Here is a 25392-nt window from a genome sequence, read left to right as displayed (position 1 = left end):
CTCAGGGAACTTGTGCTTAAAGGCAAAATTTTTCCCTTTCAGATTCTGCATCACTGTCTTACTAAAAATCTATGTCTACTATCGTATGTTATTATTGTACATAATTTTCCATATTTCCATGAAATTTTCAAATAAAATACTTATTTTATTTACCATATGCGTCTAATTTCGCTCCTATTTTTACATGAAAACATATTGCTGTTCTTGTTTTATTGAACCTAATTCTAGAGTTTATTATAGTTAGTATACCTACTACCTTATATACACTCACCTAATGGTATAAAATTTGTTCCTACACAAATATTTACCCTTCTGTTCTGTTTTGAGACCGGCACGATCTCTTCATCCAGGTGAGTCTTTCCTCGTCAGATTACTTTGAGGTGTTCCTCTTGTCCTATTAGGACCTTCCCTGCCAGGGGGGCGGGAAGCCAGGTTAGTGTAATGCCTCTGGTAGTGACATTTAACGGAGATGTCACGGTCTCTTCGGTCACCAGACCGCGGGAATGTTAATCGGAGTAAAAGGCACTTGAAACGGGTACAAATCCACGATACATTAATTTTCTAGTACACTTCCATCAGGACGACATGGCTTGAGCCCAAAAAACGGATTTTGAGCGAAGCGAAAAATCTATTTTTGGGTGAGATGGCCATGTCGTCCTGATGGACCTGCCCAACTGTTCCAGTTCAGCCTGCCAGGCCCCTCCCTGCTGTATTGTATCGCGGAGGCTGGTTGTAAGCTAAAACGGAATGAGGACGGACGTGACGTCACACAGTAAGGCGGACGGTTTGTTTACGTTGCGAGTACCATAACAGTAACGAAGGTAGGGTAACTTTGGAACGGTACCTCAGTTACCTCGCCACCTTTCCCCCTCGAAGCGTAAACGCTAGGTGGGGTGCAGATGGCCATGTGACGTGTTAATCCGTGCGTCCCCTGTTGATATACGATATTCTAAAGGGAAACCTTTAGGGTACTCGCGCTAGAAGTTAGAATTCTGTGAAAACCTTTAGTTTAATTCGCTGGGAATATTATGGTAGTCATATATATCCAAAGGAAGCTACTGAAGGAACCTTCCATCAGGACGACATGGCCATGTCACCCAAAAATAGATTTTTCGCTTTGCTCAAAATCCATTTTTCACATAGAAAAAAAATGGAGTTTCCTTTATAAACAATACTATATTTCCAACAGAGCAACTTACATTAAGCTTGCATAATCATTTAACTCAAAATGTAAATTTACCCATAAGGGTTATTAGGGGAACTCTGGAAAATAGTTCAATTCATTACAATATCATGAAGCCACTTATTTTTCTAAAAATATAACTTTTAGCTATAAAAATAACTGCTGCCATCTTTACATTAGAATGTAACAATAATTTCTATCTGCTAATAAAAATATATCTGTGGTATGGCAAAACTTTTCAACAGCACCTATCTTTTGAAAAATTAATTCTGAAAGATGCCTAAAACCCCCTAAAGGTGTCTTATTCAAGAGTTGTAAATCAATCTGAAAATTTATCTGTTAACTGACAAGAATCTTGTTAATACAGTTTTAACAGTTTCAGTACTAAATTAGTCAAAAGTTAAAACAACCAGGAAATTATAAATAATAGAATACTTGCAATGTCACCTCACAGGTACACAATTCAACAAAATTAATCAGCTAAGAAATCCAACAATATGTTGATGAAAATCCTATTCTAATATCAAAAGAAACCATTGCAGAGAAATCCATATAACAAAGCAGTTCAGACTTCAGGTATATCAAAGGAAATACTGTACTGAATGCTAGCCAAACCTTTCTAGATCTGGTCATGAAAAATGAAACAATTATCACGTTCATAGCAATGTCATAATAAATTTAGATCCAAGAGTAGAATCCTCAACATACTAAGATCCTCTAAAACCATTTCATTTAATGTACTACATAGGCTACTGCATTAATCCAATTAATAGTGAAAACAAATACTTCTTTAAATAAATATATGATTTTCAATCCAGTAATTAAAACATTTCCTAAAGTGTCCAGATGGCCATTTTCAAATATCTGATTAACTTGTTCAATGGAATAAGAGTGTAACATATGGCACTATAAATAGGAAGGCAATGTGGAAGCACATTGCATGGTAGCAACATTCAGTAATAAGAAAGTGGTCTTAGTCAACACCGCAGCTAACTTTAAAATATCTTACAAGATATTATATCATAACATGTATTTTTATTTAAGAATTTAAAAGATAAATATCGTACTTAAAAATAGCAGCCTCAACCCTCCCCTTCCCATATCATGGTGTTATTTCAATTAACAATAGAAGTGAATAAAAAAATATTCTTAAAACAAACAACAATTTCATAGCTCTTTTCCTACTAGATATTCTCTACAAAAACATACACTGCAAAAGAAAACCTAACTAACCATATGTTCAGTAGATAATTCTTCATGGAACTCTACAGGCTGAAAAAGAAGTAAATTTATTCAGAAGTTTCTTCTGATTTTGAACCAAAAATATGTATGGAATGAAATAATGATTATAACTGGAAAAAATAATAAAGTTGAAAAATATGTGTAACACCAATGAAGCATAGACACTTTTTAAACAACTATGAGCTGATTTTTCCCAAACATTACTACAACTTTCCATATCGAAATGGACTTTTAATATAAAGCATACAGATCTTTACTTTCTACCCATACACAGAAAATAAATCATTTAGAAAGAGAGAAACTACCACCATTAGTGAAGGAAAGCATAAAGGTAGGAACAGTATTTTAGAATACACACTTTTTTCTGGTTACTAATGTTTAGAAATTTATGCAAATTTAATTGAACTGATTCAGTTTTATAAAACAGGGAGAACTACCACTGGTTAATTTATATAACCACAAGATAAAATTGGATCATAGCAACTCTCACATTTCCAAAGTTTTAGGCTAGAATTGGCAAAACCAAGGAAAGTTTTCTTATAAATTAATTTAAATTTCTTTAAAATGAAAATTTTCTTGCTATGAGAAGAGGGTACATCTCAAGCTTTCTACAACTCTAAGTTTAGTATTTACATCACTGTTTCAATTATAAAACTGCATTATGAGTTTCCAGCATGAATCAAACATGTGCATCCATCATCCACAGTTAAAGGTGAGTCAGTAAGCCCTTTCAGGCAATGCAATTTAAAGCTCCAAACACCACAAAGCACAAAAACAACGTCAAACCTTCCCTACCATTGGGTTAGCAGCAGGTTTCTTAGGCTCATGACTATATAAGAAGATAGAGCCAATCACAAGTGCTGTGCCGACTGCAAACTGAAAAGTTATAACAAAATTAAACATAAAGACTGATGCTACAGTCGATAGCACAATTGCCAATGATGTTGCAAAACCCTTAAGGATGTTGTCCGCATATTTAACTACCATTGCAACTAATAAACCTCCAACAGCATTTAATACCACTAGATAAAAAACATAACCATCATAACCAAAGAAAAATCCTTTATCAAGTATTGATGTAGAATCATTAGCAAAAGCTGTCATAACTCCCAAAGGTAATGATAAGAAAGACAGCTGAACATTTCGAACCCAGACTGAAATATCTGATCCTTTCAAAATTTTTTCAAAATAAATTCCGGCAAATCCTGAGCAACAACATGCTGATATCGCGGCGACACATCCAAGAAGACGATTCTGATGTTCACTTGATCCCGATGATCCTTTATCAGATGAAGAGAGCTGAACCAATGCTACACCAGCTGTTAAAAGAACCAGCGCTATCCACTGTGTCCCTTTTAACTGCTTCCGTAATATGATCACTGCAAACATTGCAGTTGTTAATATTTTCATCTGATAGGTGACCTGCAAAGACAAAACCCCTGAGTAAAGTATAATGACCTAAGACAAACTATTATATACAATAGGTAACATATCTACAATTAATTAATTTATTTCAAGAGAAAAGTCAAAATTCAACAAACTAGATATTTTCAATTCTCAACGCACAAATCACTTATTTTTTAGCATTTTAGAATCAATAATGCTAAACAACTTTACAAAATTTTGGAATTTCCCTTCATGAGTTTTTTACTTTAACGTGTAAAATTCATAATACGATTTCACATACTGTTCAACACATCTGCTCTTTTTCTTTTAGAGCAAATTCTTGTCTATGTGCAACAATTTAGTTATCTATTGTCAATTAAGATTTATGACAGGTGATTAATAATATTTTTCTGCATTACATTCATTAAGGAAACTATGGGTCCCCTAGTCAAAGATTTGTTTTGTTATCAATACAACTTTTCTGCGGTCCTTTAACTATCACACTGAAAATTGTCATAAATGTGACTAGGTGATGGGTGACATTTTTATCTATTATTGTATATATTACTGTCTATAGGCATTTCAAAAGTTTTGGCAAGTTCTAAATTACTGGAGAACTTTTATTTATTCTGTAGATACCAACCATTTATCAAACTAGTTCCCCTCAATTTAGTACCTTGTATTGTAGTGATATTTCTTTAAAACAATCCATCAAAATTAAAATCTTGCTCACATAGGGGAATAGGATGTACAGTAACACTGTAGTGGTTTGTGGACTAAGGACAGATGTAGCAAGCAGACTGCCTAGTGTCCAAATGCCGACCACACTCCAGTGTTCCTTACACAAAAATATAAAACGGTGGAATACCCAGAAATCTGGGTATAAGGTAAACAGTCAAGAAAACTGGGCACTGGGCACCACCCCTCAATTTTTTTTTTTTTTTTTTTTTTTTTTTAATACTGGGCAAAGGGTCCCCGCTAGAACCTCAAATTTCCCTATTATCTTTCCTTGCCTTGAGTTTGCTGAATAAACAGGTGGTATGACTGTTGATTTAATTCTGGGAGAAAATCAGCAATCTATAATTAATAGCTCTATCTTCTTTAGGTAAGATCTCTTCAATCTTGAGTAAATTTTAAGAACATTAGGAGCAAAAAATGAAATTAGAATCATATAAAACAATTTCTAGATAGGTGGATGAGAAGGGGACAGATGCTTACTGTTTACAAAAAAAAAAATAAGAAAAAAAAAATATGCTGATTAAGAAAATACAGGTCTTCAAAACCCGAAGGAGAAACATAGATATCTCCATGCAGAGCCTCTTAGGAATCAATTCTCTAAATATTTAAAGGCGTCACGCAGTGGCCATAAAATCTGTGTTATTCTACATTAAAATGCTTGGAAGTATCTAAATAAATTGACCATAGATTTTTCAAAAGCTTGTCGCAGCTATAATCGGTCCTTATTTAGTTATGTTCAGCCCTTAAAATTTCCCGCGTTCGCAGCGCTGCCTGTAGGCCAATTGAACATCCGCGAGATGTCACACCTGGAACACTTGATTTTCCTGGCATTGGCGGACACATTGGAAACTACGAGCGTTAGTGAAGAAATTAGCTTTGATTTCACCGATACAGATGACGAAAATTATCCACAATTAGAAATTTTGACAGCTGAATGTCCGGGCAGTATTCAGCCTTATAGATTTGAGCCAGAGCGCTCATCTTCAGAAGAAAATGAGGAGAGTTTCGACGAGGGCAGCAACAGGGACTACACCGAGGATAGAATCTTGAGAAATAAAATTGGTCATTAGGAATAACAGCATGGGTCCTTAGAGATTGTTAAAGAAGCAGAGGAAGGAATATAAGAAGATGTTTGTCGAACTAAGGAAGTTTGCAGGCGTGGACTGGCACAGAAAGACTATAAACAGACACAAGTAGGAGGACATGTCTGAGGCCTTCATTCTACAGTGGACTAGTAATGGCTGATGATGATGATGGTGATCAGATGTGTGTGTGTGTGTGTATGTGTATATATATATATATATATATATATATATATATATATATATATATATATATATATATATATATATATATATATATATATATTATATATATACCTATATATATATATATGTATATATATATATATATATATATATATATATATATATATATATATATATATATATATATATATATATATATATATATATATATATGTATATATATATATATATATATATATATATATATATATATATATATATATATATATATATATATATATATATATATATATATATATATATATATATGTATATATATATATTTATGTAAATATATATATATATATATATATATATATATATATATATATATATATATATATATATATATATATATATATATGTAAATATCACCCCCGAATGGCATTTAATACCGAATTCTATCTTGGGAATATACTTCCACTTGGAATTCATTTTTATGGTAACAGCTTCTGGCCGGGTGGAGATTCGAACCCCCACCTGTTCGGCTGGAAACCATGCCTGCAGGGACCATACCGACTGAGCTATCAAGAGAGATAGCTCTTGATAGCTCAGTCGGTATGGTCCCTGCAGGCATGGTTTCCAGCCGAACAGGTGGGGGTTCGAATCTCCACCCGGCCAGAAGCTGTTACCATAAAAATGAATTCCAAGTGGAAGTATATTCCCAAGATAGAATTCGGTATTAAATGCCATTCGTGGGTGATATTTACATTGATTGAAATCACGTGTGCTTGTGATATATATTCATATATAAATATATATATATATATATATATATATATATATATATATATATATATATATATATATATATATATAAATATATATATATATATATATATATATATATATATATATATATATATATATATATATATATATATATATATATAATATATATATATATATAAATATATATATATATATATATATATATATATATATATATATATATATATATATATATATATATATAATATATATATATATATATATATAATATATATATATATATATATATAAATATATATATATATATATATATATATATATATATATATATATATATATATATATGTATATGTATATATATGCATATATAAATATATATAGGTATATCTATATATTTATATGCATATAAATATATATAAATGCATATATATCTATATGTGTGTGTATATATATATATATATATATATATATATATATATATATATATATATATATATATATATTTACATAAACAGCTCCAGTAACAGGTAAACACGCAGGCCACCATGGATCTCTCACGGCAAGTTCCCGGTATGACGTCACTCATAACATGACTTGGTTAATGGCTGGCTAACTAAATTTGACTGTGTCACATCAACTTTAAGGATTTGCAGCTGGCGCATGGGGCTGCTGAGGCCGTGGGCAATGGGTGGGTTTTGAATTACACACCAAACTCGACATTTTGACATATGATAAAACCTGATTGCTGATATTACCGCACAATGCCTTTAATGTACATATATAAGTATAAATAAAGACCAACATAAGTGTATATATTTGGGCTAAATTCAAATGTAGTATGACAGGTAACTTAGTTACTCAAATATTTCTTCTGAACCATCATTTTTTAAGTTATATTTCATCACAACTGCTTCGCATTCTTCCTCCGTGCTTCAATCAAAAGAGACAGCAAAATATCAAATACAGTACAGTACTCCATTTAACTTCCCAAAAGCCATGCTACCAAAGTCTACATATTATGGTATCTTAATGAACGCAACAGTGTGTATGTTGCTGTTGCCTGGGTGATCCAATGATCTCACCAAGCAACACCACTGCTACATTAAATATCCAGACATAAAAGTTAACAGCAGCCAACCTTGGCAGTTAGGATCAAGCATTTTTGGTCAAGGTCAACATAGTCAAGACAAAGTTCCAAGCTTGTGACATAAGAAAACTTTAAGCCTGACGGTGGAACCCCATCACATTGCGGTTCACGATTTACACAAAGTCAACAGGGTCTGGATATGAATCTCCGACTACCTACGGATAAAGGATACACAACTGAATGTGTTTTTTCACTAAAGTGTCCACTGCACTAATATCCTATGAATCCCCCACAGTAAAAAACTCCTAAACATCTGATCACAAGCTTGAAGACTTTATCAGCGATAAGGTTGATGGTTTCGTCAACAGGGACATTGGTGAACAGAGACTCGACGTCCATTGATGCTATGACCCCCTCTCCGCGGACATCCTTGATCCTCTTTAGGAATTCGGCAGAGGGGGCCACACAGTAGTGGTCGGGGACATATGGCGTCAGAATCGCGTTCAGCTTCTTGGCCAGCTGGTATGTTGGCGTAGGGCATTAGCATCGATGGACGTCGAGTCTCTGTTCACCTATGTCCTTGCTGACGAAACCATCGACCTTATCGCTAATAGAGTCTACAGGGACGAGACGACACCGAATTGAACATCCCAGAACAAGCCCTCCGGACCCTCCTTGCCATCTGCACTAAGAGGGCCCCCTTTACTACTCACTGTGGGCACATGTACCTACAGAAGGATGGCGTGGCGATGGGCTCACCCTTGGCCGTGCTCTTTGCCAACTTTTACATGGGTGCAGTAGAGGAGAGGGTATTCTCCCAAGTCGAGTGCCCCCTCGCTTACTTTCGGTACATAGATGATACATTTGTCAAAGCTACTTCCACCGTAGCCATTGAGAACTTAAGGAGGACCTTCAAGGACAACAGTCTCGTCCACTTCACCCTCGAAAACAGCGTGGACGACATCCTCCCGTTCCTGGACGTCTTGATTTCTTCAACCAACGAGGGATTTCACATCCCTGTCTACACCAAGCCTACAAATCTCGGCATGTGTTTGATTGGCGAGAGTGAATGCCCTGCCCGCTACAGGACCTCGACCATCAAGGCCTTTGTACGCAGGGTCTTGTCACACTGCTCATCATGGACAGACACCCACAAGGAGCTGGAAAGGGCCGCACAGGTCCTCATCAATAATGGCTATACCAACAAGCAAGTCCAGCGTGAAGTGAGGGCAGCTATTGACAAGTGGTATGGGTCCTCTGCGGTAGAAGGGTCTGACAGCGCCAGCCAGGGGTCCGACAACACCAGAGATAGGTCCGACACCTCCACCAACGGATCTAGTGATATTAAACTGTACTACAGAGGCTTCATGCACGCAGAATATCTGCGGGATGAGAAGGCCATCAAAGAAATCATTACCAACAACGTGTCACCTACCGAGGAGGCCACGGAAGTGAAACTCATCATCTACTATCACACTGCTAAGACCCGCAGTTTGATTATGAGGAATAATCCAGCGCCTCCTGATAACGACCCTCTGAGGAAGACGAATGTAGTCTACTCTTATCAATGCCCAGTCCGAGGATGCCCCGGCAAATACATCGGTATGACTACAATGCAAAGCTTTCAAAGAGGATTTCGTGTCACGTCCAACAAGGTGCTATAAGGAATCACGCCCTACAGCGACATAACACCCAAATTAGTCGAGCAGACATCGTCGCTAACACCAAGATTATCGGCAGCGCCCCGGACAGCAGGCTCTTACGAATATTGGAAGCCCTATTCATCCAGAAAGAGAAACCAGCATTGAATACGACTCAAGAGATGTTTCTCCTGCCATCATGTCGTCGCATCAACATTAGGAATCAAGAACAGGACCCCCAGAATGATGACAACCCCGATCCTGAAACTCCTACAAATGAAGAAATCGTCTGGCCGAGCACCGATTTTGGCGGCGAGCAGGGTCCGGAATCCCAGTCTGCTGAGCGAGGGAATGGGCTCCCTGACTTTGAGCCTGTCTCGGCGCGCGCCTCAGCCAATCAGGAAGCTCGGCTACCTCTCTCAGCCCAGTCCGCTGAGCGAGAGAGGAGCTTGCCTGACTTTTTGGCTGTCTCGGCGCGCGTCCTGACCAATCAGGATTCAGGATCCCTTCCTACCTCTCAGCCTGGGAGGCCGAGCCGAGCTCGTCGTACCTCAGCCACCCGAGCCTATAACCTCCGCTTGGCCAATCAAAATTCGAGGCCCCTTTCTACGAACCAGCGCCGGGATATATAAGGCCCCAGATCCAGCCACAGCCTCACTTCTCGCCTGAAGACGGAGCAAGCAGTTCCGAAACGCGTCGCGATCTACTCCTGACTTTGCCCTTTGTATTTTTCAAGTATTACTTGTACTTGTGTTAATTACATCGAGTCTTAACCTGAATTGTATTCTTCACTTACCTGATGAACTTCGCCGACTTGCTAGCTGAATGTAGCAACCCAGAAAAGAGAATTGGCCGTAAAATTGAGAAATTGGACAAGAAATTGAATTCTGCCGATGCAGCAACAATATTCAACTCTACTTGTTTGAAGGAGGGTCTCCTACCGAGATATTATAGTTATTATTATTATTATTATTATTATTATTATTATTATTAGCTACACTATAACCCTAGTGGTAAAAGCAAGATGCTATAAGCCCGGGCTCCAACAGGGAAATATAGCTGTGAGGAAAGGAAACAATGAAGTAGATAAACTAGAAGAGAACAATAAACAATCAAAATAAAATATTTCAAGAACATTAACAACATTAAATTAAATCCTTCACATATAAACTATAAAAACTTAAAAAAGGAGGAAAAGAAATAAATCAGAACAGCATGCCCGAGTGTAACCCCCAAGCAACAGAACTCTAATCCAAGACAGTGGAAGGCCATGGTACAGAGGCTATGGCCCGACCCAAGACCAGAAAAATGGTTTGATTTTAGAGTGCCATTCTCTGAGAAGAGCTACTTACCATAGCTAAAGTCTCTACTCTACTCTTACCAAGAGGAAATTAGCTACAAAACATTTACATTGCAGCAGTTAACGCTTTGTGCAAAGAAGAATTATCTAGTAATTTCCATGTTGTCAGGTGTATGACAGCGGAGAATATGGTAAGAATAGACCAGACCATTCGGCAAAGGCAAAATGAGCTAAAACGAGAGAGAGGGATCCAATGAAATACTGTCTGGCCAGTTAAAGGACCCAAGCAGTAGTATCTCAATGAGTGGCTGGTGCCCTGGCCAACCTACTACCTATTAAGACGTACATTTGGACTAAGATGAGAGATGACGTGAAAATCTCTTAAAAGTTTTCATGAATGTCAAACTGCTGGTAAACCTAATCAAATCATTCTTAGAGCTCCTTTATATAATATTCCATTGGTAGGAGAACCTTGAGAATGGGGAAATTGATAAAGTCGGAACCTTGCCTAAAAGTATGGCAGGGAATATCTATTTGTTAATAACCATTATCCAAAAGCAATCCCAGTAAGAAACTCAAAAGCAAAAATTATAGTTAAATTTTTGTAGTTATTTTTCTAAATTTGGTCAGCCTAACATTATACAGTGATAATGGCAGTAATTTTGTGTCTAAGTATTTCAGGGACAAAGTGAAAAAGTTAGGTAACAAACTTGTAAATTCCACATGGTATCACATTGAGTCACAGCGAATTGTTGAAGGTTTCCACCAAACATTAAAGAGTTGCTAATGAAAATTGTGTAATAACTTTGAACATGACTGGGATGAAACAATACCTTTTGTCTTGTTAGCCTTAAGGTTGGCGCCTACTGAAACCACACAATTTTGACTTTTCGTGTTGTTGTTTGGTAACACTGCTAAAAGACATTTGGAAAAATTAAAGTGTAATTAATGCTTCAAGAAAGTAGACAGAACTACATACAAAATTTAGAACTGGCAAATACCATCAGAAAACGAGAGAAACAGTTAAGGGGATACCATAAGAAGGTACGATACAAAGCAAAACAGAGAATTGTCATAATCAGCTCTTCCCAAACAAGGGTATATAATCTTAGAGAACAGATAGGAATGAGATAGGAAAGAAAGCATTAAGAAACCCAGAGACTGGACAGAGTTAGATTCTGACAAAAGTCTCCCTTTCAGACGACAATTACCTATCTCCAAAGTTTGGTCATATTGATGATGAAGAGAAGCAACTAGCCCTTCTGCGACAATCTCAATTTTTATGCAGGGTTAGGTTCCATTCTTTGCGGTAAATAAATAGCTCTCAGAAATCGTTGTGCCAGTATCAAATTGCTTCTAAGACCTGATTATTACCCAAGAGTTTTAGTATCAGTACAAAACTGCTGTTTGACACTAGGTTAAATAGTTTATTCGGCTCGAGCCATGTCGTCCAGATGGAAGTTCCTCAAAGGCAGCTTTCTACTTGGGATATTTCTGCGAGCGATATACCAGAGAATTTTACCTAAGAAGTATCACAGGGTTCTATCCCCTGGAGCGAATACCCCCGAAAGATATCGTGTATGGAACAGGAACATGTTTAAAACAAGCCACGGCTATCCTTCCCCGAATAGAGTTAACCTTGTCTCGAAGGATATGGGATAGGAATGGATACGTGAGCGAGAGAGCCGTTACAGCTTCCGATCCCAGTGTGCTACTGTAAACATGTTTGCTGGTTTTCAATTCCTTCTAGCAATAGTGCGCCTGCTTTCCGTGGAACATTGTTCCCCTCCCAGTCCAGTTCCTTGGCAACTGAAGTGCCTTTAGTTGCTATATAGATGATTGGGATGGCTTGTGGGCTATCTAGGCTGGCCCTACATAGGCGAGATTTTATTCCTTCCTTGGATTAATTCTCTTTGTTGCCTTAAAGACCACTCTTGGGTGGTCTTGTTGCCCCTTCCTCTTCCTAGTTAGGCCATAAATCCTTCACTGTCCTAGGAACTACAGTTCCTTTGTCTATTCTACATATCCTAGCATTTGAGGATGCCTCCTACGCTATATAGGCTAGGCTCGCCTACACAGTAGTTTCCTTATTGACTAACCCTATCTAGGCAGTGATCTAGAACCCTTTGAGATTCTTCTCTGCTGCCTTAGTGGTTGCCTAGTCTCTGGCTGCAGGTTCTCTTCCTGGGCTATGTATCTCATGCTGTGGAGTATTGACTCCTTTGCCTGGTCGGAAGTTTCCTGGCAGAAGTATTACTATCTGGCCATACTACCAGTCCTATCGGCTTGAATTCTTCTAGCATTGGATGTGAGTAGGCTTAGGGGGAGAACCCCTTCCCCTCTGCTGCCTTAGCTGCAGCCTTAGGCTGGTCATCTGCGTCTATTTCCTCTTCCATATCTGAGGAACATTCTCCTCTAAAATTGGTCGATTGGATTCCTCCTAGTTGTCAGGATCTCCTTTGAATTTACAATTCGCGGAATCCTGGCCGTCTTATACGGCTATCATTATCTTAAAGGGCTACTCCCCTTCCTCATGATTTAGTGATTACAACTAGGTCTTTGGCTGATTTATTTACCTACCACTTTCCATTTTCTGTGCCTTTCACCTGCTTGTGGACTATTTCTATATAGGATCGTCCATTTTTCTTGCCGACTGGAATGTTACTGCATCGTTGTGTCGCCATTCATAAGGGTAGTTCATAGCCACGGTTGCTAGGAATAGCTGCTGCCTTAGACACGGCTGCTGCTGCCTCAGGAGCAGCTGCTGCCGGCTTAGGCAGGATGGTATGTGAATTTGCCACCTAAGGTTGTCTAATAGACTGACTTTGGGGGAAATGATGATCCACTGATAAGACCCTTTCTCCCTATTCTACCACACTGCTTTAAGAGTCCTTAAAGACTTCTGAGCTGTTTGGCATGAACCTCCAATGTAGCGTAGCCATAGCCATAGTTAGTGTTGTAGAAAACAACTAAGAAACTAAGGCCTTCAGGTGATGGTATACCTAGACAACTGGCTAGTCTGGGCTGCACCGAAGTTGAAATGTCTTCTAGCAGCTCAAGTAAGTCATGAAATTCCTACAGTTCCTGGGTTTTCAAATCTACCTCGAAAAGTCCAGGCTATCTCTGGCTCAAAAGCTCCAGTGGCTAGGGCTTCACTGGAATCTAAAGCCACACATCCTTTCTCTACCGCAAGGCAAGAGAGAAGAAATCGCAAAATCTGTCAGGTGCCTACTTCACTAGAAAGTAATCACCAGACGTCAACAGGAAAGAGTCCTAGGATCACTGCAGTTCGCTGCTGTGACAGACCCAATCCTAAAAGCAAGACTCAAAGATGCCAACAGGGTCTGGAGAAGAAAGATATCAAATGGTCAGAGAGATCTTTGCTAAAAAATCCCAGCTTTGCTGTGCAAACAGCTCAAACCGTGGTCCACTGCCAAGAGCTTGTCGACACACGTCCCTCTATAGTATCCTATAGGATGCCACAGAATACAGTTGGGGTAGGGGACATTCCCCTTCCAAGAAAATACAAGGGGTCAGTGGTCAGGCACTTTTTGTAAATGAAAATGAATATATTATACTATTTAGTTGGATTTATTTCTTTGGATTTTACCCTTTTTTGGAATTTTGTGGGGAATATAAAAATCATATATTTTTGAAGACCTTACAGTATGAGAAATCAGAGAAACAGTTTCCATTTTACTCAAGTCTCATATGGATACCATCAAAGATTTTACAACGTGGCTGCCACGAAAAATGTTTTCCGCAATATCTGAGCTTCTAAATAACCTAGAGCTTTTAATTTGACAGCTAAACTACCATTTTCAATGTCAAGGAATCCATTGCTCATAGTTGCAGATATGATGAGACATTTGTTACAGCAGTTAATACAAATATTTACTAATTTTATAGGTCAAATTGGTCATTAGTCATAATAAGCACCAACCAGAAGACCATGTTTGTATAATGGCCTGATTACTGCAGTAGATACTGAATAGTTAACTATACTCTACTTATAAGTTAGTGATAATTGTATTATATATTTTTTTTTTTTGCAGGCAACTATGTTGACGTCCAACAACAACTACGAAGCTGTATAAAGAAAATACACCATGCAAATTAGGCATTTTATCATCACACTTGCTATGCAAATGTAACTCACAAAGGCCAAATCTAATGTGCCAAAGACTGTCATGCACATGCATTAGCTACTGGATGCTGAAATGGATAAATCAGACCCATCAACATCTGGTTCTTCAACACCATTCACAAGGTCCCGCACATACTCCCTGGATAAGGAAAAAAGTTTCTTCTGTCAAAAAGATGATAATGAGCAGCTCTACCAGGTGAGCAAAGTCAATGCTAAAATATCTGTTAAAGCTATTGAAAGATCCAATAATACACTGAAAATAAAATTGAACACATGCATTACACCAAGGGATGCATTCAGTAGATGATTGGTACCAAAAACCTACTGGACAAAGCATGTTTTTCATGGACAGTGAGAAGTCAGCACAAGTGGAAGCAAAACAGGTTGCAAAGATCCCTTGCTACAGCATGCAGATCCAATTATATTGATTAACTTTAATGAAGTCCAACCACCGAACCAAGCATACCTACCTATGGAAGATATCAAAACCATATATGTCAACATGCTTGGCACAGAGGGCTTGGAACATCACAATCCTATATTCAATAGAAAGTGGCTAAAATAAATTCTAAATGCCTTGCCACATTTATAGTCTTGTTTAAAAAAAATGGAATTCATCTATTCTCTATTCACCAGAGTGATTCAAAGAAAACATGGTTCATTGGGCAATGGAGAGTCTTGGTAGAGGTCACCAATGACATTCATTACATTCCAACTGAACAGTAACCCATGATATGCTATATCATGACAGGACCAGCTGACAGCATGGAAACTCAAAGAAGTATCAAACAGCATGGAAACTCAAAGAAGTATCAAACAGCATGGAAACTCAAAGAAGGATCAAAGTTGTTCACAGAACAAGTCAACTGCAAGGATAACTTCATGCACAAGAAAACCCAGAAGTCCTAGAACCAACTCTGACTGTTCATTACAACACCTACAACAAAATACTAATAAAACCAGAGAACATCGTGAACTTAGGTCAAGTTCTGTCAAGAAGGAGCATGATGTTATCAAAATGACCAAAGCAGCCATAATGAAACAGAAACGAATTTGCTGCTGAAAATGACAAGCTGCACAAACCGATCACTCATGTCTACATCCCTGATGAGTATATACCAATGATCTTGAATGCACATGTAACTGGTCAAAAGCTGTACGAAGACTACTATACATATCAGACCGAATCAATGGAGATGATACCCTATGGGCACCATAAAACTCCAAAACAAGACTACAGACCTAAAGGAGACCAAGGACTTTTATGGCAGACAGGTGGTTATGGCCAGGTTTAGTAAAGACATCAATCAGATAGAGGCTATTGGGAGCCACGAGTTTACTCTGACACCAATAGGTCCTTTAATTATCATTACTAGCTAAGCTGCAAGCCTAGTTGGAAAAGCAGGATGCTATAGGCCCAAGGGCTCCAACAGGGAAAATAGACTAGAGAGGAAAGGAAATGAAGAAACAGACAGAATACTGAGCCTGAGTGTACCCTCAAGCAAGAGAACTCTAATCCTAGATAGCAGAAGACCACAATACGGAGGCTATGGCACCATCCAAGACTAAAGAACAATGGTTTAATTTTTGAGTCCTTCGCCAAAGAAGAGCTACTTCCCATACCTAAAGTCTCTCTTCTATCCTTACCAAGTGGAAAGTAGCCACTGAACAAATGCATTACAGTAGTTAACCCCTTGAATGAAAAAGAATGTTTTGGTTATCTTAGAATTGTAAGGTGTATGCGTAGGCACAGGAAAAATGAGCCATAACCAGAGAGAGATCCAATGTAGTACTATCTCGCAAGTCAAAGGTCCCAATAACTCTCTAATAGTAGTATCTCAACAGGTGGTTGGTACAATCCTGCCATGCCTTGACAAATCAAGATAGATCCACCTCTTCAACAAGCAGGCAACAGCAGAAAATCCATAGGAACATCACCAGCCAGAAGACTGTTTGGACTCCACCCCAGATGCTTCAAGTTGCAAGATAGCCCCAGTAGATGGAATGGTTCCTCTCCAGAAGATGGCTAAGAAACCAGGTACCACAGAGACAGTCAAAGTTCTTAGTGAGTGCTTCTATGACAGGATGATGTCTCTTACACAAGATTATGATAAAATTATTATTGTTTGAAATATAAAGGCATGATGTTCTGAAGAGTGCTACCAGTGATAAAAGAAAGCAAGGAAAAACACCAATCCAGTAGTAAGTCAGGGATGACACAAATATACAGATCCCAATGAGCAGGTCCCTTTCATTGACAGCACGAAGGCTGGCCTGATCAACTATCTTGCTGTAAACACTCTAGAGTATAATGGTGTATCACAAACTAGTTATCAACTCTTGCCTAGGGGATACCAGGCACAAAAAAGACTTGCTTTTCAAGGATGACATCATAAAGACGATTGCAAACTGTTGATCTACCAGGCTGTTCTGGTATCACATTGAAACCCATCATATACAGAGGTTTTCTTGTCCTTAAGACACAGTTGTCCTAGTGTTAATCATAGCAAACTATGACCTCATGCTGAAGAACATCCTTTTCCATGGACTCTGGGATTAAGATGATAGACCCAATATGGAAAGCCACAGGGGAACAAAGATCAAAAGCTTTACCAGTGTTCCAAGTGTTCACTGGTGCTGAAGACGCTGGACCAGTGGTGGCTAGTGATAAGTTCTGTGGAACTGTAGCAATCTCTATTTCTATTTTGTATTACGGGTAATATTCAATATAATGATTTTTTTCTTCAATTCCTCCTTTATCCTTGTACAAATATACTCCAAGTTTAGTGTCAGTTGCCACTGTTATCTTTAAGCAAAAAATAATCTTTGTGCACAGTTCCAGCTGTGTGGTGTTTGGTCGTTGTGCGCGTGCGCACTGGAAACTAAACACGAGTCTGAGCCACGGGCTGGGAGGGAGAGAGACCACTGTCATTCGCACGGTGGAGGGTAGTTATCTTTTTTACACCACGGGTGTTGTACTAGAAAACTGTCTACTATATTCTTGAATGTAATAGAATGTAGAATTAGATTATTATCCTATTCCCAGCTATTCTATTTGATTCCTTTCTTTTGTTACTTTTACATTTTCTCGATAATTTCCATGACAAAAAGAGGCAGAACACTACTTTTCAGCATTGAAAGCAATAAAATCCTTTTCTAAGAAGCAATATAAATTCGGAAAGACTAAACACAATAGTAGTGCTTCCAATGGAGAAAATCATTTCTCAGTTGTCTGTCATCCTGAGATTAAGGAAAAAGTAATAGATCTTTCCGTTCATATTATGACAAGAAAATTGGATTTAATTTTCAAATAAATGGAACAGGCTTGAACAGTAACAATTCAGGTTATGGTGAGTAAAAATTGCTTATGATTTTGTTCTTTTAGGATTATATAAAGTTTCTGAATACACTTTCTTATATCTGTTTCTTTCCTTCCACACAATATTAAAACAATGGCTGCATTTCTTTTGAAGCAGCACCCCCACTGATTTTAGCCATGAGCCGCCACTACACTGGACAATTTCCTCGTATAGGCAGAGCAACTTAGCTGTAAATGTACATGAAGGCAGATCAAGATGTAATAATTTCTCTGCAGATGTTTTTAACAGAGGCACAAGTAATTGAAACCATGTTGGCCACACTGGCAAGCTTCATCTCCAAAGCCCACTCCCCTAAAAAGGGCATCTCTGAACTGTGATGGCATCTCTTCTGCAAACATATGTCAAAAAGTAACAACCTACCTCCTACCCTTGGAGTTTTGAGACATGTCCTGAGAGTCCATAGCCAAGCCAGAGCGTGGGGATGGGCCAGTAGGGCTCTGCAAGATCCTCAATGGAATCTGTTGCAAAATAGCTACCACAAGGAGTCCAATGGCCATGTAAAACCATCAATGACAGATGACCTTTTAGCTCCAAAGGCCATCATTGAAATGGTTAGTCACCATTATAAAAAATGACTGCTTTTGTCAGATGTTCTGGCAGAACAAAGAACTTATTCTGGCAGTCCGGCAGTGATTGCTAAAATGACAATATTGATGATGGTATGTAAAGACTTACTTGGTTACCTAAAGGATTAAATCTTTTTTAATGAGAATGTTGGTTCTGAAAGGATACTAACTTAGTAAATGTTTGTTTGACCACTTGTAAAACATTCCGTATAAATGAAATATTTCAGTCAAATATGTTTAATGTCGCATCTAGATTATTTATTTTGATACTATTAGATTCCTTGGCACTGAAAATGGTGATTTTGTTGTCAAAATCATATTTTCAATCTATTCAGAAGCTGGGATATTGACGAAAACCTATATTTACGGCAGCCATAATGTAAAATCTGAGATGGTCGCCTTATAAGTATCAAGGCAAATTGGAAACATTATTTTTATCTGACTGCTTATACAACAAAGTTTCCAAAAAAAAAAAAAAAGGTTTAGTTCTGATACTCTCCGCAAAACTTTGGACATAATTACTAAACGAACCTAACTAATTGCCAACATTGTAAGGGACAATAGCTGATCATCAGCAGATCAGAATGACTGAGAATGTCATAGGGCACACAGAAATGTATTTAGACATTCCACAGTAAATCTAAATTAAGATTTTAATTTTTACTGGGTTTACAATATTTGAACATAGAATTCAGATTATTTTGAAGTACAATTTAATTAATGTTAATTTTTTTTTTATTCAATATGTTCAAGGGTATCATTAACAGAAAATTTAAAAAAATTGTCCCTCTAATGGTACTGTGTGAGTGTAAGAAGTTATGAAATGAATATCTTTATATATTTTGGTAATTTGTGAGAATCATATGCACAATTATTTTGAATCATATTGAATTATTACTTCACGATTCTATGAACTCAAAGGACTCCAATTTATTACTTACTCAATCCCTGCCTCCGTCTCTTTCTCTTGTGATAGGTTTTATCAAAGATTTCAATAAAATTATATACCAAATTCCTTATTTTCCAATGACTTTCACCTCACTGCCAAGTGCCAGCACAAACTAACCAACAGTTTAGCTATGCAATTTGACATTGTTATAATTTTTCATTCTTATATGCATTTCAATTTTTTCACTATCAATTTTGCACAATTTCGTAATGGCAGAAGTACGTCTATTCAACTTTCGTATGGTGGAGAGTTATTTTCAAGACCATTTCTTGTTACAGACTCACTAGCTCTTGATATAACTTATTCAATATAAATATGCAACTGTGTTTGACATAATTTATTAGTAAACTTTCTCTCGAAAGCTAAAATAGATAATCTAAAGGTGGCTCAAGAATGGCAGAGGCAAGGGACAAGAAAATGTCCTAGAAACTAACCATGTCGTCCTGATGGAAGTTCCTCTGGGTAGCTTTCTATTTGGGATATTTCCTGCGAGTGATATACTGTAGAGGTATCACAGGGTTACTACCCCTGGAGCGAATATCCCGAAAGATATCATGTATGTAACAGTGACGTGTTTAAAACCACCATGGTTATCCTTCCCCAATAGAGTTAACCTTGTTTCAGATATGGGATAGGATTGGACATGTGGGAGAGCTGTTACAACTCCAATGCCAGTGTGTTATAGTAAACATGTTCGCTGGTTCACCATTCCTTCTTGCAGCATCATTTTGATTGCCTTTGGAAGTTTTCTGCTTGTTTTACAAGTTTTGTGTAATTTTGGAATTATGGATGTTTCTGCTTCTACTACTACGGTTGAGTTGAGCACCTTACCCCTTTTTTTGGTGGAGAATTTCATATGTCCCCCTTATTTTTTGTGCAATGCGTCCGTTTTATGTCTCGTTACCGCCGCATTGCCGAAGCCGGAAGCTCATATTTTCAAATTAATCAATGTTTTATATGAATTTCTTAGCTAACCTTGTTGAAGTGTGTTACATATATACTTTCACAATTGTGGTTTCATTCTATGCTAGACACTTGCTTTTTTGCATGCTTGTCTTATCTGGTCTATGGCCTATGTTAACTATTTACCCTTAGTCTTTGGCCTACACTAGCTAATTTTTCTATTCCCACCTTTCCCTTCTTGCCACGTAACCTATAGTTCTCGTGAAAGCTGGCACACCTCTCTGTCTATTAATATGTCATATAGGGGAACTGCCACCTTGAAGGGATTCACTGGGAATTGTAGATGGGTGGACACATCCGGCCTAGGTCGGCAGTGTTCCTTTCTCATCTACTAAGCCTTAGTTTTTGGATGGGCAGCAATGGTTGAGGGAACTTGTTCCCTGTGTATACACTTTGTCGATCTCTTAGAACGAAACTAATTCTGTTCTAATATTGACAGGTAAACCTTCCTTTCCTGCCGCCTTACACTGCTTCTAGGCTATTATCCTTGGTCTTTGACTAAGTGGCCGCCGGTTGGGAGAATTCATTCCTTGTGCCTACTTAGTGTAGGCAGTACTACAATTAGGCCTTACTTTCCCACCGCCTTACCATTTTCTAAAGTTCCCTTCTCCCCGCCCCCCCATGTTAGACTTAATCTCCTTGCCGTGGAACTCGGGTTCCTTTGTCAAGTCTGATTTTCCCTGGCATCTGAGGAAGCCTCAGTTGCTAAATACATGGACTATTGGTAAAACTCTTAGTCTAGCTGCGAGTAAGCAGGAGAATAATCATAAAAATAGATTAGTTGTTCTCTCTGCTGCTCGTTCCCCTTCATAGTTAGGCTGCGTTTTCTTCCTGGCCATGGAACTACAGTTCCTTTATCTAGTCTGCCCTCTGGCAATGGAGGACACCTCAATTATTATTATTATTATTATTATTAAATGCTAAGCTACAACCCTAGTTGGAAAAGCAGGATGCTATAAGTCCAGGGGCCCTAACAGGGAAAATAGCCCAGTGAGGAAAGGAAATAAAGAAAAATAGAATATATTTAGTAACAACATTAAAATAAATATTTCCTATAAAAACAATAAAAACTTTAACAAAACAAGAGGAAGAGAAACTAGATAGAAGTGTGCCCGAGTGTACCCTCAAGCAAGAGAACTCTAACCCAAGACAGTGGAAGACCATGGTACAGAGGCTAAGGCACTACCCAAGACTAGAGAACAATGGTTTGATTTTGGAGTGTCCTTCTCCTAGAAGAGCTGCTTACCATAGCTAAAGAGTCTCTTCTACCCTTACCAAGAGGAAAGTAGCCACTGAACAATTACAGTACAGTAGTTAACCCCTTGGGTGAAGAAGAATTGTTTGGCAATCTCAGTGTTGTCATGTGTATGTGGACAGACAAGAATCTGTAAAGAATATGCCAGACTATTCGGTGTCTGTGTAGGCAAAGGGAAAGAACCGTAACCAGAGAGAAGGGTCCTACGTAGTACTGTCTGGCCAGTCAAAGGACCCCATAACTCTCTAGTGGTAGTATCTCAACGGGCGGCTGGTGCCCAGGCCAACCTACTACCTATATTGCTATATATCTAGACTGGCCGGCTTGGGGGTTTCTGTCAGCCTACTCCTGGATAGGCAATGGGACTAGACCCTCAAAGGGATCTTTTCTCTTGCCGCCTTAGCAAGTCGCCTTGTTTCTGGTAGTCGGCTTCCTCCTCTTAGGCTGTCTCTCTCTCGCCGCGGAGCCTCGTCTCCTCTTGCTAGGTTGGAATCTCCCTGGCTTGAGTGGTTACCAGATTGCCATATTTTCCAGACTTGCCAGCTTGAGTGCTGCTAGCTCTAGATGTGAGTAGGCTAGGGGTCTCTCCCTCATTTATTAGAAGTGTTCCCCTTGATTGCCTTAGCTGTTGCTTTAAACTGGTCAGCTGCCTCCCTTTCTTATTGTTCTGTACCTTCCCTCTTACCCTATGACTCGTTCCCTATTGGATCGTCTACCGGCTGCTGACTAAGCAATGCCTTTGGCAGCGTTAAGTCGACATACCTGCCGGGTAAAGAATGGTAGAATGGGTAGAATGGTATCTGATTTTGCCACCTTAGGCTGTCTGATCAACTAATTTTTGGGGAAAAGTATTCTATTGGTATGAATCTTTTTCTTCCCCCTATTCTACCCAACAATAGGAATTCTTATAGAATTCTGAGCTGTTTGGCATGAGCTTCGATGGTAGTGTAGCCATATCCGTAGCTAGTACAGTAATACCTTGACTTACGAGTGTCCCAACATACAAGAAATTTGAGATACGAGGATACGAGACGGTTCCCTATGCGGCCGCTAGGTGGCCGAGTATGCGAGAGGCTACTCACGAGGACAGCATCGCTCGCTCTTTCCCGTCGGATCTCCGTTGCGTAAAGTTATCTCCGAGCATCAGCCGTAGTGTTTGCATCTTTTATGCGTGTTTTGCGTTAATCAGTACAGAATTAAGTGAATAAACAATGGGTCCAAACCAAGCGAGTGCAAACAAGGGTAGTGCAAAGAAAATGCGTATGATGACAATCAAGATAAAGCATGAAATAATAAAAAAACAGAGTGGTGTACGAGTGACTGAGCTGGCTCGCAAATATGAGAGGATACATCAACACTATGTACCATCTTCAAGCAGAAGGATGCTATAAAGAAGGAGACATGTTAGCGAAGTGGTGGGAGTTTTCCGATTTTATGGAAAAGAGGCACCCGGACAAGTTGGCGTGTGGTTGTGCGTTAGCCTTTTGTGACGACACTTGTGTACGTCATTTTCGTAACATTTTGAAGGGGAGACAAAAGCAAACATCCCTAGATAGGTTCATTTTAAAAAGGCCGGCAAAAAGAGCAGGTGAAAGCCAGTCAAAAAGCGAGGTAAAATGAGCCAAGTCGGAAGAAGAAAAGTAAAAAAATTAAAATGAAAACAAAATTAGAATTAAGTTTAGTGTAACGTAAGATTAACATTTATTTTTAAGTGTGTGTACAGTAAGTTAATTTCATTTAAGTTGATTTTAAAGTTTAAGTTATGTTACGTAGTGTTACAAAAGTGTAGCGTACTGAACGTGTTACTGTCAAGTCTCTCTCCTCCCCTTCCTCCGCACACACCGCCGTTAGCTGCTACCGTCTGTCTCGAAGGTAAGAACTCCATGATAACGTCACTTTTTATTGCAGATCATAACCAGTATATAGGTATTTGTTATTTTGTGAGAGTAGAATGTGAATTAGAACAATTAAAAACATTTTTTTTTCCACTGTAATATACTGTTTTTAGGTGTTTTTTCAGAGGGTGGGAACCGATTAATTTTTTTTTAGTTATTTTATATGGGGAAAAATTGACCCGAGATACGAGCGAATCGGCATACGAGCTCAGGTCCCGGAACGCATTAAGTTCGTATCTCAAGGTATTACTGTAGTAGGTAAAAATTTTCTAACTAAATTTGAAAAATATATTTTTCTGTGTGAAGATATGAAAAAAATTTTGGTGTGACGATAACGTTCTCATTGAAAATATTCTATCTTTGCAGGTTGCTGACGACATGTAATGTGCGACGGTAACCTGCACCAGGCGGGTCAATTTGCCTTGCTGCCATACGACTAACAAGAAACATGCAGACTGCCATATTTCCAAAGGTTCCTCTGCCATCTGGGAACCTACTAATTGGGGTATATGCAAGAACCTTATCCACACTGGATTTCACCCTACCAATGTTTCTCAGGATGAAAAAGTGTAAGGCCAGAAAACCATCAGACACTGGGTGAGGGGATTTCAGAAGAGTTCTCAACAAGGTGCCCTCTATCTTCCTTTCCTGGAAATGAAGGATCTCCTGTTCTCCAAGGCTGATGTGACAACAGTGTGCGCTCATCAGATACCTACGGTACAACTCCCACCGGTGCAACTGGATCCTGCCGATCATGAAGTCCAGGACATGTTTCGGGACATGTATTTGGACTGACAACATGTTGACAACCTCTTTCATTCCGTCAGTAGGAGAAAGACACTTGTTAACAAAGTAAACCTCGGATGACTCGCTTGACAGTCAGCAGGTAAGTACTGTACCTAGTAGTTCTTCTGTGCATACTCCTGTCCCTGTACCTGCTACACCTGCCTCTACTTCAACTCCTCTTTTGACTCCGACTGACCCCTTTTTCCCAGGAAATTTGGAGCTCATGGCATCAATGAAAGCATTCATGGAAAATATTCATGCAGAGCATAAAAGAGCTCAAGCATCCTTAGAGGCAAATATTGAGGTGCTTCAACAGGCACCAAAGTCCATGGCTCCCCCCGTCTCAAGTCTTCCAAACTGTTTGGCAAAAAAACCCTTGGCATTATGCAGTACATATGGTTCTGAGCAAGGGGTACCTTCATATTGGTAAAGGTATGGGCTATAAACCAGTTTCGGATTTAGTTTTACCCCTCTATCGAGAATTATCCTTACTGTTACGTAAGGTTGAATTCTGAAGAGTCCGTTAGGGATGATACGATTCCTAATGAAACGATCATCTCGAACCATGGTAAGGCTCAAACCTTGTTGGCTAAGGAGTTCAAGACAGCCAAGTTTACTAACACTAAGCTTCTTGCAGGAAGCCGGTGACATTTGTACCTCCAAAAGACACTGTCTTCCCTTTTGCCTCAAAGAGTTTAGAGGCCGTTAAAAAGGCATTAGTGGAAGTTAGACCTCTGCCAGTGCTATAGGAATGCAAGCTCATTTCGCTCGCCCTCCCATATAACTCCGATAGTTGGGAAGATGTCCAACGCACCTTTACAGATGGAAAACTGGAA

At 38.6% G+C, this 25392-nt stretch overlaps 1 protein-coding gene across 5 annotated transcripts in view; it reads right to left on the bottom strand.

Annotated features, from left to right (window-relative positions):
- The window catches only part of Ugalt (UDP-galactose transporter), a 319869-nt gene that overhangs the window by 90602 nt on the left and 203875 nt on the right, over nt 1-25392 (bottom strand). For 4 of the 5 annotated variants that reach the window (XM_068386151.1, XM_068386146.1, XM_068386166.1 and 1 more), the window contains exon 6: nt 3221-3847. In XM_068386151.1, coding sequence (XP_068242252.1) covers nt 3221-3847 — 627 coding nt within the window. Of the gene's footprint in view, nt 1-1108; nt 2456-3220; nt 3848-25392 lie in introns of those variants that run through there. The other variant, XM_068386161.1, reaches the window with a different exon arrangement.

Source organism: Palaemon carinicauda, chromosome 1 (genome assembly GCF_036898095.1).
Source record: "Palaemon carinicauda isolate YSFRI2023 chromosome 1, ASM3689809v2, whole genome shotgun sequence".
Taxonomy (NCBI): Eukaryota; Metazoa; Arthropoda; class Malacostraca; order Decapoda; family Palaemonidae; genus Palaemon; species Palaemon carinicauda.
This window is presented reverse-complemented; position numbering and strand designations above follow the sequence as displayed.